Raw genomic sequence first — 13,384 nt, forward strand, 5'->3', positions numbered from 1 at the left:
ATAATATGAAATTACCGATAATAATACATAATAAGAATATGGGGATATCAAATTATGAACATGGTTGTATTAGAAACAAGAATGTGTCTATAGTACACGGATGCCCCACTCGCACTATCATTTTCTATGTTTAGTGGACCGTGAAATTTGGGCCAAAACTCTAAATTGGCATTTAAATTAGAAAGTTCATATCATAGGGAACATGTGTACTAAGTTTCAAGTTGATTGGACTTCAACTTCATCAAAAACTACCTTGACCAAAATTTTAAACCTGAAGCGAGACAGACGGACGGACGGACGGACGGACGGGCGGACCCACAGACCAGAAAAATAATGCCCCTCTACTATCGTAGGTGGGGCATAAATACATGAACGTTTATTTTACAACAGTAATTGATGTTTAAGACAATGTTGAGATTGATCAACTTGTGATTTTATGATATATAGAAAAACACATAATTATGTTGTTATCTAAGAGTTTGTTTCTTTGTATGTTGCATTGATGTTGTTTTTCTTAGTTTCACTTCAGTGTTTCTGTTGTTCCGATTTTTTTTCTTCTTATAGTTGATGTGTTTCCCTCGGTTTTAGTTTTTTTTTCAATCGATTTATGACTTTTAAACAGCGGTATACTACGGTTGCCTTTATATACTACTTAAATACATTTGTAAATTAGCTAGCAAAAATTTAAAGATTTCAATATTTCAACTTATTACTGAAATTTCAAATTGTCTTGAATAAAATAATTCTACATTGCAAGTGTAAATAAATAGGAATCAATCGATATCATGATCAGAAGTTAGTTCATTTCTTGGCAAACTGAATTCAACTTGTCCAGAAAAATGTCGACATGGTGTTTCTGTAAGGTAAGAGTGGGTCTCAGTCTGAGTGAGCTTTCTCCACAGGCACCGGTATTAACACCTATAACAATATCATTAGTGTACTGTTATGCTTTTCTTTGTACAATGGCTATTTTGATTAAAACATTTTTGAATCAAGTATATCATTTTATTTTCAAATATCTTTCATATAACAATGTAATAAATAGTGTCATAGAATTATGTGTAGTCTCCCGGACATTCAGCTTTGAGAGCGGTGATTTATTCTTACGAGATACTCAGTTTTAAGGTATATCATTGTACTTACTCTTGACCAAAAAGATAACGTTATTTTACTGAATCTTAGTGTTCGTTGTCCCTTGTTTCTCCGTTATCATATGTATCGACACATTACCAACACGCTAGGGATTTGCTGAAAACCAGATTTTCAAGTTGATTTTTTGTTTTTGTTGGTTTCGGTTGCTTTTCATAAACGCATGTCTAACATGTCTTTTTATTTATAAGTTGATTTATAATACTGGTCATATATTGTAGACTATTATTAGGTGTATAGTATACCTTTTGATAATAACTTGGATATTGCTTTATTTCTATCGTCTATGCTTGGAAAATCTACTGCTCCCGTTATGCCTAAACCTCGTACTCGGCTAAGCACATCCGGATATTTTTTCTGAAAATGATGGTTTGCATGTACATGAAGAACACCAAAATGGTTTAAGCTTGAATATGAGTTATTTTCATAATGTCCATTTTCGTAATGTCCAGACAACTTTTCCCAAAAGAGAAACAATATATTTTAAAGAATACAAGGTTTTAGTTAGAATAAACTCCACCATTATAACATCCTCAAAAGTTCTTGTTTTACAAAGAACAAGACAAATTTCAGGTCAAATGATCAGAACACTTAGAAAATTAAGGTGTTCCCGTTGCATTAGAGTAACTAGGTACTAAATCCTCATATATAAGTACCTTTTATCATTTTTCCCCGTACGACTGCCACATATTCCATCCCTATCCCATAAGTTTGAACAGTCAGTGAATTCAATTTGAATGATTTCAAAATCGACGTTGCTTTTATGTTGAGCAGAAAAAGTGTATCAGTTAATATACAAAACATCATATTTTCTCTTGTCCGAAGAGTACTCAAATAATTAACAATTTTTAACTAACCTGTATTTTTTCTACTTCGGGCCATAGATAATTTCCAATTTCTGTAACTCGATTTAGAAGATTGTCCCGCTTGATTACTTTAATGACAGCTTCTAGTAAAACGACCTTTGATGGGTCTCCAACCCATGTGTTAAATATTCTGAAAGCCTAAAAAAATAAAAAGACACAAATTGAAAGTCAACGACAAATTGAGAGAAAAAAACCAGAAAATTTCAAAAATTTAAGTTCTCACATATAACAACTCAGAAAAACAAATACTGTTCTCAATTCTAAATGAATATAATCCCAATTATATTATCTACAAAATAACTACTTCAGAATCAGGATAGAGGAATTAATTCAATTTATACAAACTGCAACAAGAACTTTCAGTTGACTCTTCTGATTTATATGTTTAATTTAATGTATCCTACAAAACAACACTTTATAACTTTAAGCGTCGGTTGCACTTTTCTGGATTTACCTTCCTCGTGTACATTCGAAGCAGAATATTTGAAATAAGAACCGAAACAGTTCAAAATTCAACACCAGTTTCAGTGAACAAGACATATGATTCTAGAACGGCCTTCATCAAGTTCACTCGAAAGACAAATATGAGGCGTTTATTTATACAAGGTCTTTTTTTCTACATATAAAACAAATATTAAAACTATCTAAAATACCAAAATTAAATATGCCTATAATAGATACCATTAAGAATATGGAAATATAGTGATGCGAACCAGGCCTCTTAATTTCACTAACATTCAGGACACGATTCGTTCCTTTTTATATTGTTTTACAATGAATATACCTCTTATGATTTTTTTATTAATTTCTAAATTATAAAGAAATTGTGATTCTGTCAAAGAGGTTATAAATTGGTAAAATGCAAACCCTAACATTTGCTACATCTAAATATACTTGTTAAGAAATTGGAAACACCACGTTCATAATTATATGCGTCCGAAGCACTTTTCTGGATTTACCTTCATCAGGAACGCTCAAAGCCAAACATTTGAAATCCGAAGATGTAAAAGTACCGAAACCGTTGAAGAGCTATATGACAAAAATACCTAAATAAATAGCCAAATGTATCTAAAGTCAACTTTGCCTGAGGGAGTTGAAACCTTAGTTTCTTGATAATTTCAAAATTTATAAACGGACAATTTTAAGAACTATCTGTAACTATCCAAGCATAACGAACGCATGTGTGTCTTCAAATTCTAGCAAATTCTTAGAGATTGTCTTATAATGGTAAATTCTAGAAGATAAAACAGTAATGTAATCAAATATATTACCTCCTGTGATCTGTATTCAGACCTGTAGTAAAAGCCTCCAGTTAACATCTTTTTACTAAATGTTACAATATCTGGTGGTTGTTTAAGATTGAAATGTTCATGAGCCCAGAATAGACCTGTTACACCACAACCGGTTTGCACTTCGTCTAAATTGAAACAGATATCATTCTGAAATACGACAAAAAGTAAAGAGAAGCTAGACAATAGTTATGTTACATTATTTTCTATTCTTCAAATTTCAAAGTGAATTCACGCTAATTGATTCGATCAATGATCCCCTTTTTCCAAAGAAATCACGGAGTATAGTTGTTGGTTATATTTCTATGTCTGACGTGTATGACTCAAATGTATTTGTCGTCCGTTTAGCTGTGTGCATACATTAATACATAACAACGCCTTTTCATAATGGGGACGTTTTATCTACAACTTCGAGAGGAATTGCACAACTAAATGAAAGTTGTAGAACAAAATTTCTGTACATGTACAACGTTAACCCAACTTTTTATTAAGATGAAAAATGTCTTCTGGGACGAACCATTTTCTTGAATTTATTGTTTACTTATTCTTGTCCTAGATATGCATCAGATATTAGCTAGAAGACGTTATTTTTTTTTATTCAAATACAGGAGATCTGAACGTTTAAAGTGAAGTCAACTCGTTTAAGAGTTCTACAGAACTCATGTTTATTAGGTTAGTGTTTACAAAGATTGCCCGACTAAAAAAAAAAGATAACTTACTTTCCTTAACTTATTTAAAAATCATGCTTTACGCAGTAGATTGCATCCAGCTAAATGATAAGGTAAGTGTTATTATGGGGCTTATGGGATCAGCTTTTGATGAGTAAGACCTAGGTCAAAACAACGACTCCATAAAATTAAGTTCTCTACCTACTGATTGTTTTTTTATGAACTGCGTATGCTTATACCACAACGTCTCAGAAACGATTTTTTTTCCGTAATTTTAAGTACAAAGTTCGCCAAAATCAATATTCATTACATGAAATCTCATTCTTTTTATTGTGTGACCTCTTTGGTTTTGCTTTTCCGAACAGCCCGATATTGTTCCTAGACAGCATCGATATCATACACTAATAAAAAAAATCATAGAAATATGAAGGAAGAATTACCTTAATACATATATCTTGTAAACCTTGAAAGAATTGTGGTGAGGCAAAGTTGTCTCCTCCCTCTCCCTGTATTGGTTCTATAACAACTCCAACAATCGGTTCACCTTTCTTTTTCCACGTTTCTATTAAATCTTCAACCTTAGAATAATATTCATACATAAAGTAAGTAATCTATTAAAGGTTATTTTAAACGTGTTCTTGGCTAATTTAATAAAACACAAATACATTCGATAAAGCATATGCAGTTAATATTTTGCATACAACGCAGTGCACATGACAATGACATCATTTATTTTTATGAATTTTTGTTAAGTACCTGAATTAAATGGTTGAAAGTATTAGACATGTCTAGGCAAATACGACGCGTGTGGATTCTGAATACTGCAGCTGTTTATAAGAATTAAACTTATGTTATACACAAATTAAAATTTTCCCTCCAAAATATTGAGATGTACGACACTTTCAGCACTGGTTGGTCAGTTTTTTATTGGTTAGAGGAGCCAGTATGCCCGGAGGGAACCTGCGACTTTCGGTTGGAAAACTGACAAGCCTAGTCGATTTAAGATAAAAGTGGAACGCATTTGCCTCATGTGGGACTCGAATTCACAACCGCAGTGTATTTCGACTTGTATACGAAACAAGTCAGCAAATATGAATAGCACAGAATAAACTTAAACTGTCTTATACACATAAGGCCTATATTTGATTTTATTTGTGTTCATTATTATAAACATTTATGAATAAAATGTAATAGTAATATTGAACATTTTCTTTATAGGATAAAACTGATTAGATATCGGAGTAGGTATAAGAAGATGTGGTAGTTTGTTTTTGTTTTGTTTGTATGATCTAACAAAAGTAAGAAACTAAGAGAAATGTATTGCGTTAAAAGTGATGATTTTATATTTCCATAACAATAGAATACAATATACTACCTCTTCAAGGCATCGTTTCTCCTCGGCTTGATTCTCCCTGACGTTATCCTCTAAAGGATACTTTAACATTGGAAACGTAGCAATAGGCCATTTAGGTTGTGGAAAATCTAATTTATGCATCGGTTTAGTATGTGTAAGAGCTAGTGCACCTAGAATATTGATTAAATTGATTAAACTGAAGACAAGGAAACAGCGATGTACGTTCAATAAACAATAGAGAAAAAATATAATGTTACTTTTTTTTAAGATTTCAATACAACTACCATCTGGTTTACCAAATCTATTTACTGTACAAGACCCCTTTCTTATCGGATTGGTCATATTTAAAATGACATCGTAAAAACAACGGTATCAGTATTATGAGATCATCTTTATTTCCATTTTCACTGTATATCTCTTCATTTTATCACCACCAATGTTTCTAAACTTTTGTCTTTATAGACAATGTAATAAGTCCTCTATAATTATTAAACATTGAAACAACTTACCCATAGTCCGTCCATGAAAAGCATTTTTAAAGGACAATACAGACAAATTAGGGGTGCCTGGGAGATCATTTGTTTTACACGATTGAAGTTCCTCTTGTGTCGGAGGAGCACCTCCTCGTTTTCTTCTCTACAATCAAATAAGACAAGCGCGTGAAAGTAATTTTTTTTCAGAAATGACAGCATGTCATTTTTTTTATATGTAAAGTTATAAGAGTGAAAATATCAAATCTTAATGTGCGTCTCTCCCTGAAACAGAAATAATATGTTACGGAATCTTCATAAGAAAGATATTCAATTTAAAGGAAAGAACACATCGTCTACATTTTGATTAATAATTTATATAGAAATGGTATTTCAAAATACTTTCATCAATACGATAAACACACCCATGATGCTGCAACAGCGGCATATATAATTTAAACTTGGCTTAGCAAGTAAAGTAAACATTTCAACTGTTAAAAATACTCATAATGAAAATTTTACCTGAAAAGCAATGAACATAGCTTTCTGTGCATGTTCAACTGAACATGCTCCACATGCCATGGTCTGCACTTCAGAGAGACCAGGTGGTGCAACCTATGTAAACATTTGAATGCATAAGTACCATGCTTACACTGCTATATAAAAGCACTTTTACATAATTATTTTATATCAAACTTCCTACAATACTATATATTACATACTACATTATTACAGAGTGTTGACTGCTGTACCCCTTATTTTTGACTTTTTAACCTATTACGTCTGTTTGTTTTGTTCACCCATCGTTGTCAATATAATAGAATTATATACGACTGTTATACAAGTGAGAGGTTAAGTTAGCTAAACCGAAGGTGTAATGAACATAATTCACGAACAGACAAGATCACCACTCTTTATCATGTGAAAGTATATATGGAAGAGTAGTTTAACGTAACATCTTAAGTGTGCAAAACCGACGATTACGTATAAATCATTAAGTGAACGATGGATTTATTTATACAGTTCAAATGATCTGAAACAGAGCTACCAAGTAATTTGTGTTAAGTGTTTCATACGCTTCATACTCTATACAGTTACTTTTGTGCCCGTTGATTTTGACATTTTCACTGTGTTCTTGTTCCCGTTCTGTTATTTGTATGATTTATGTATATATTGGTTGAGAGTAAATTCCTACCGCTAACAGTGATGTTTGTAATCTAGTTATCCAATCTCGGGGTGGGTAACATCCTAGTGCCGGTCGGTTTACAAAAGTCGACTGAAAAAATAAACAATCATGTGCATGCAGTGGAATTCGAAGAATTGCGGGGAAAAAAAGATTTTTTTATCAAAATATATTTCGGTTATTTGTAAGTAAGTTATCAATGTCTGCAAAAGGAAAGTTACGAAAAAACATACAACGTCAATCATTGACCCGTTCATAACTTAAAATTTTCAAACAAGAAAAGATATTTTTTTCGAACATGACGCCGAAAGTCCTTGACAATTGATTGAATTCATAGTCTATACATGAAATTAGCGAAAGGACATTTATTGCCAGGTGTACATGTTATTAAATTTTTTAAAAGAATCTTATACGTTTTCAATAAGAAAGTTACAGACAGTGATGAACATAACTGCTGTTCTGTGTATTCTCAATTATGTAGAGCCAACTGTATTGGAATACGATAACTCTGTCATTTCACAAATATATTCTATTGAGTTAAAGTTTTCTTTTTTTCTCTTGTTTTTTATTGGTACTATAAGCTGTGAAAAAAATGTTTCTTTGTCTAATAAATTTACTAAGTAACACGAAAATTAACTTTTTGATAAACTCGTATATTTTTTGGAGAATATAATACTATTCCAATTTTATAAAACTGCATTAGTAGCTGATATTTTAGAATTGACCTCATAAAATGTTTCATCTTTTTTTTAAATTATACAGTGAATGATATCCAATTACATGAAAATACACACAAAAAAAAATATCGAGAAATTTTACAGATTCCAAACTAAATTATTTATTTTTGTGAGTTGCACATATTCCTTAGACTGACATTATGCAACAGAGAATCAGTGAAGTAAAACAAAACAATCACCGATCATACCAAAAAATAAAATCTCTCCGATGTATGTTATTTAAATTATAGACCCTCATCATAAGATGAAGGTTTCAACATGGGACAATGCAAGATGCACAACCATTATTTATTTCCGTAAACTGGAGAGATAGAAGAAAGCAACAACCATTAAATTAAATAATCATGAATTTGGACTGAAACATTAAAATAAAGTGAAGTTAATAATTGAGAGGAAACAGAAAGCAGTTAACTGGTGTTCGATTTTGCTTAATAAAACAGAATATACAAACCGAGAGGGGAAACAACTGAAGGAATCACATGGAATACTAAAGGAGTACAACCGAGTACAACAACAGGAAAAGCGTCTTTTGCTACGTATGCATCATCGTTCACCATATAACACGAAAATTCCTTGTATTACCTTTATAAAGTACAGCATAAAACAAGTAATAAAAAGCAGTTCGAGTCTGAAGTGCACTGTTTTATAATACAAACATACCACATACCAAATTGTTTTCGTTCTTCACCGCATCAATTAAACTCTGATGGTTATAGCCTGCGAAAAAAAAGAAAATACAAATTGATGCCTAGGTTTCATGATTTATGATAAAACTAATTGTATATGGTTTATATGACTTAAAAAGAAGAGAAAGATACTAAAAATGTTTAGGCTGACGTCTGACTTACTGTCACCGTCAGACGTTAAGCAATTTAGAACTACTCCTTGTGGAGAATAGTGGCATATCTATTGAAATAGATTGAAACATGGATGTATTATATTGTCAATATAATACTTTATGATTGCACATAGTCATTCATAAAAATTTCAAATTATACATGAAAATAAAGATTGATTCTTAAATTTTCACATTATGATAGAGAAAGAATAAAAATATAATATTCATAGGCTTAGGAAGACACAGATTATCCGAAAAAACGTTTACTTAGCGTTGTCCCATGTAACAAACTCGAAACATAAAACTCGAACAATTCGCGAAATGTTCACGCAACTCTTCGAAATTTTGCATGAACATTCTATGACGTGATATATTTCAGTATTGGTTAACATGGCTGTCACCATTTGAATTTTGCATACATATTTTCAAAAGAAAATGATGTACGGAAATGTCCCATCGGAAATTTAATTTGGAAACTTGAAACATTTCAGTTCAAAAATAAAATTTTGACAGATAATTCATTAAATTGTAAGCACGATCGTTTTGTACTAAGTGTTAGCTCCCAAAATTCGAATTGAAAAATAAATTGAGTAACATATTCAATTCAAAACAATAGATTTGCAATGTCTTGCGGAAATGTCCGAGTTAAACTGTCATGCCTTCGCAAAACTTTTACGGCCAAAAAAACAGAGATTTGATTTCGTGAAGATTATTTTTCGGCTTTGATATCTATATCAATAAAAAGTACTTTAAAAGTTGAAGTTGGTACACCAAATAGCATTAAGATTACAGGGTTATCTATAAAAAAAATACGGATTAATGAAAATGTCTTGCAAGTTTGTCCGTTATCATAATTTGACGTCGCCAAAAGCGTAATATGCTAGGGACGGCATGAACTGCATTCGCGTGTTCCTTCCTCCACTAAATATAAATGTACTGCTTTCAACAAAACGAATTGATGCACACATTACAAAAATACACATCTATAAGACGATCAAAAAGTAAGAAAACTTCAGTATTATAAGTATAAGCTATTCTATATCACTGCTTGAATAAAATCATACTCGGGCTGAATATATAATGCAGCAATATTCCTCCAAAAACACATAATTACTTGCAGTAAAATTGAATATCCTATGCTGATTATAAATCATATTGGATTGGATTCTCACGGCATTAATACTTGTGTGTTATACTTTACATTTACCCAAAAAGGAAAGCAGGAAGAATTAGATAAAGCGCGTTTCCAATTTAACGTCATTTTTCTGTTACACTAAATGGTAGCAATATCTGACTTTGCGTCTCCCCTTTTGTGTAGAATAGTACTTACCTATGGGGATAGAAGCAATCTGTGTGTATAGATCCAACATACAGTTATCATCTACGTCAACAAGGTAGTTCCCATAACTCTTATCATAGTCAGCAAAGAACTGAACCGCTCCTGTATTCTGTAATGGTAATTATTCACAAGTCTAAATAATATAAAAATCTGTGAAATTTAATATGATAATATCTATGTGCCTATTTTTGTTCACGTGTATTGCAAGGTTGGTGTCTCAAACGACCTTTTTTTATTTTCTGTCAGCCGTTTACTTAGAAATGATGTTATATATATATTCCCCAACTTTTTGAAATAGAACATTAAAAAATATATCATATTCTAATTATGTTAAGCACACTTTCTTAGCTGCTGAGACAGCGCCTCATTGGTACCTTTTGTTATCTATTTGTGTGTTTCTATGTCCTATATGTTCCCCCATTTATTTGTATCGTAGTGCTGTCATGTAATGTTGTCATTTTAATGTTATACTAGAACACACCCGTGATATCGCGGGTCCGTGACTGATATATAACTATGCGTATGCCTTATTTTAGTATTGGTATTGTCATCTGATAAAGTCATGCCGATTATAACATGTATAAGGTGCACAGTTTTCTTTGCTTTCAAAATCTTTCTGTTTGAACCCGTCGACCTGGAACCTATCAATTATTGGTAATATTAATAATTTGGAAAACAAAAGGGCCTGGAATGGAATATTTTTTACTCAACAGTATACAGCAAAATTCTAAATACACTATTTGGTGGTGCGCCTGTCTGATGCGGAACGTACTGATAAGGTAATAGGTAACAGGTGAATATACTATTGGTATCGGTGTCGGACTCGATCCGGAACTTCATAATTATCGGCAATATTAATTACGTGGAAAACAATCGGGCCTAGAGTGGTGTAATTTTTAATCAACACCATTGTACTATATTAGTTATATATAAAGTTGAATTCTTTGATTCATCGTTTTTATGTAATGACGGCTGACAAATTGGATCTCGTAATTTTAGTATTATAGATTTAACATTGCCTAAAAAGCGGGAGGTTTGGCTAGCCACAAATCCAGGTTCAACCCACCATTTTTTTTCTATCAAAATGTCCTGTGCCAAGTCAGAAAAAAATGCGATTGTTATCGTATAGTTTTTTTCTGTGTGTGTTCCAATGTCGTTTGTTTTTTGTTCACTTCAATGTTTCTGTTGTTTCGTTCCGAAATGTACTATATTGTATTGTTTATTTGCGTAATTCTGTGTCTTGAATGATCTTGCATTTATTTGTGCTGTATTCCTGTCATGTACTGGTGTCATTTTAGTGTTATATTTAACATTGCCATAAAAGTGCGAACTTTGGCTAGCCACAAAACCAGGTTCAACCCACCATTTTTTCTTAAAATGTCCTGTACTAAGTCAGGCAAACGGCTATTGTTATATTATAGTTCGTTTCTGTGTTGTTACATTTTAATGTTGTGTTTCTGTTGTGTCGTAGTTCTCCTCTTATATTTGATGTTTCCCTCAGTTTTAGTTTGTAATTTGTTTTTTTTTTCTGAATCGATTTATGAATTTCGAACAGCGGTATACTACTGTTGTATTTATTTAATGTCATGAACGCATGCTTATTCGTTGACAAAGGCTTATAAATATGACCTTTCTTTGGACAACGTTCGTTTGGCAGTAAAGCCATCGATCAAGTCAGGTGTCCGTTCGGCTAAGCGGGATGTATCTTCGTCCGCTCAGAATAAAAAACGTTGTATGGAGACAGTGTCAAAATGTCTGCGTGCACGTTAAAGAGCCCTTGCAAGACCACTGTTTGGTCTATAGGTAGCCTGATACAGGCATAATTTAAGCCAAAATCTAATACACCATAATTTTCAGTGTCAGTCAAAAAATAGCAATGCAGCCATATAGAATAGTCTCATTTTGTCTTCTTGTGTGTTGGAAGCAACGGATTGGATTGTCCCCTTATCGGATTAGTGATTTTTCACCATATAAGATCTTACATCCATGTTTTACATAATTTCATTAAAATCATATCTCCGTGTTTGCTCTTATGCTTCGTCAAAGTACGCTTCCACACAGCGATCAAGTATAAAGATGACTAATTCGGTGATATTTTTTTCTTCTTATTATATTGCATATTTAACAAGAGATTGTAGAACATGATGCAGTGTAAATATTTATCTAATTGGTGAGGTTTTATTAACAAATCTTGACTTGAAACAAATTATAAAACAAGTAGTTTATTTACATGAGGTTTTAAAATTTGAAAATGCTATTCGAGGCACCAAAACCTGTTACGGAGAATAACGGACCATATTTTGAAGCCAAGAAATATAAATCCTAGAACAAACCTGAATACGGTCCAGTTCTTTTAACAGCTGTCGAGACTTTGGTCCAGGAATTTCCGTTCGAACATTAGGAGAAGATGGCTCAGTTGTTGCAATTTTCTGTGAACAATAGGCTAGTCTATGAAATGCTGAAAAAAGGTTTGTACGAAGATCATGGTTTACACTCCAACATATATAGTATATACGTACAACTCTTCTGTGATACTTATGCACTATCACGAAAAAGTACCGTGCAGCGAATGCCATGCCATAATGTCTCTGATAGGGTCACTGTTAAGAGTATGACTGTGTACTTTCTGTTTTTAGTAACTGTTGTATGTAAGCTTTTCGGACGAAAGAGATTACTATGTTATTCTCGTTTTAAAACGAAGCTATTGTATAATTATATCATTAAGGAGATGTCTCACACGGTTTATTGTAGTTTTCCCCGCATTCAATGTGAAGTGAAGATAATGCGACCGAAATTACATATATTATACATGTACATGTAAAATGTGTACTTTTAATCGTAAGAGTGTTTTTGAAAAGGAACTTAATTTCTTTCACATTCCATGCCAAAAGTGATTATACATTTTACATTGATTGAAAATAATATCTTCAAGATTGACGGAACACATTATCATATAATACTGTTTACACAGTAGCCATTTGTTTTCTTCTCTACGGGTCGACATCGATCAACGATGAATCAATAAACGAATGAATATAAATTGAAAATATCACTCACCTCGTGAATTTTTAAGTGCATCTTTCCAAACGAGCGAAAGGCATTGTTTACTACAGCAATGCATCTTTTAAAATGATTTCAGTTTATGTGTACACATCAATGCCTGTTTAAGCAGTACACGTATCCTTTTATCAGGTCATTTACACGAATAGATAGTTGATAAAATATTTCTTACGTTTTAGTCGCGCAGAACTAAGATATAGCTTTGATTGATTGATTTAATGTTTGCCTAACGTACAGTGGCAAATATGTCATGCATGTTCAGATAGAGAACAAATAAACAATGAGTACGATACCGGTATATAGTTCATCATGTTCATATATAGATGCAGTCGGGGATAAAAGTTGGAGAAATTAGATTGCAAAAGGAATTTGATGGCATATTGGATATGAACAGAAATTTTACCTTGCAACAGGCTACCTAGGGACCCAAA

General features: G+C 32.4%; 1 protein-coding gene across 1 annotated transcript; it reads right to left on the reverse strand.

The window, feature by feature from the left end:
* Window positions 1-625: 625 nt before the first annotated feature.
* LOC143044463 (4-aminobutyrate aminotransferase, mitochondrial-like) lies at window positions 626-13,106 on the reverse strand. Its single transcript, XM_076216500.1, has 13 exons — window positions 12,951-13,106; window positions 12,227-12,351; window positions 9,885-10,002; window positions 8,384-8,433; window positions 6,992-7,072; window positions 6,319-6,411; window positions 5,836-5,962; window positions 5,348-5,496; window positions 4,413-4,550; window positions 3,287-3,454; window positions 2,007-2,153; window positions 1,395-1,506; window positions 626-918 (listed from the first exon to the last, which is right to left on the reverse strand). Exons 1-13 carry the CDS (start codon window positions 13,012-13,014, stop codon window positions 797-799), a joined length of 1,494 nt encoding a protein of 497 aa, XP_076072615.1. The 5' UTR covers window positions 13,015-13,106; the 3' UTR covers window positions 626-796.
* Window positions 13,107-13,384: the final 278 nt, after the last annotated feature.

Source organism: Mytilus galloprovincialis, chromosome 9 (genome assembly GCF_965363235.1).
Source record: "Mytilus galloprovincialis chromosome 9, xbMytGall1.hap1.1, whole genome shotgun sequence".
NCBI lineage: Eukaryota > Metazoa > Mollusca > Bivalvia > Mytilida > Mytilidae > Mytilus > Mytilus galloprovincialis.

Bases quoted from the DNA above. Each gene is read 5' to 3' on its own strand.
- LOC143044463 (XM_076216500.1), bottom strand. From the start codon at position 13,014: ATGCATTGCTGTAGTAAACAATGCCTTTCGCTCGTTTGGAAAGATGCA. The intron at 6,412-6,991 runs GTAGGAATTTAC...ATGTTTACATAG, and splicing joins TACAAACATCACTGTTAGCG to GTTGCACCACCTGGTCTCTC. The intron at 5,497-5,835 runs GTAAGTTGTTTC...TCAATATTCTAG, and splicing joins TTTTCATGGACGGACTATGG to GTGCACTAGCTCTTACACAT.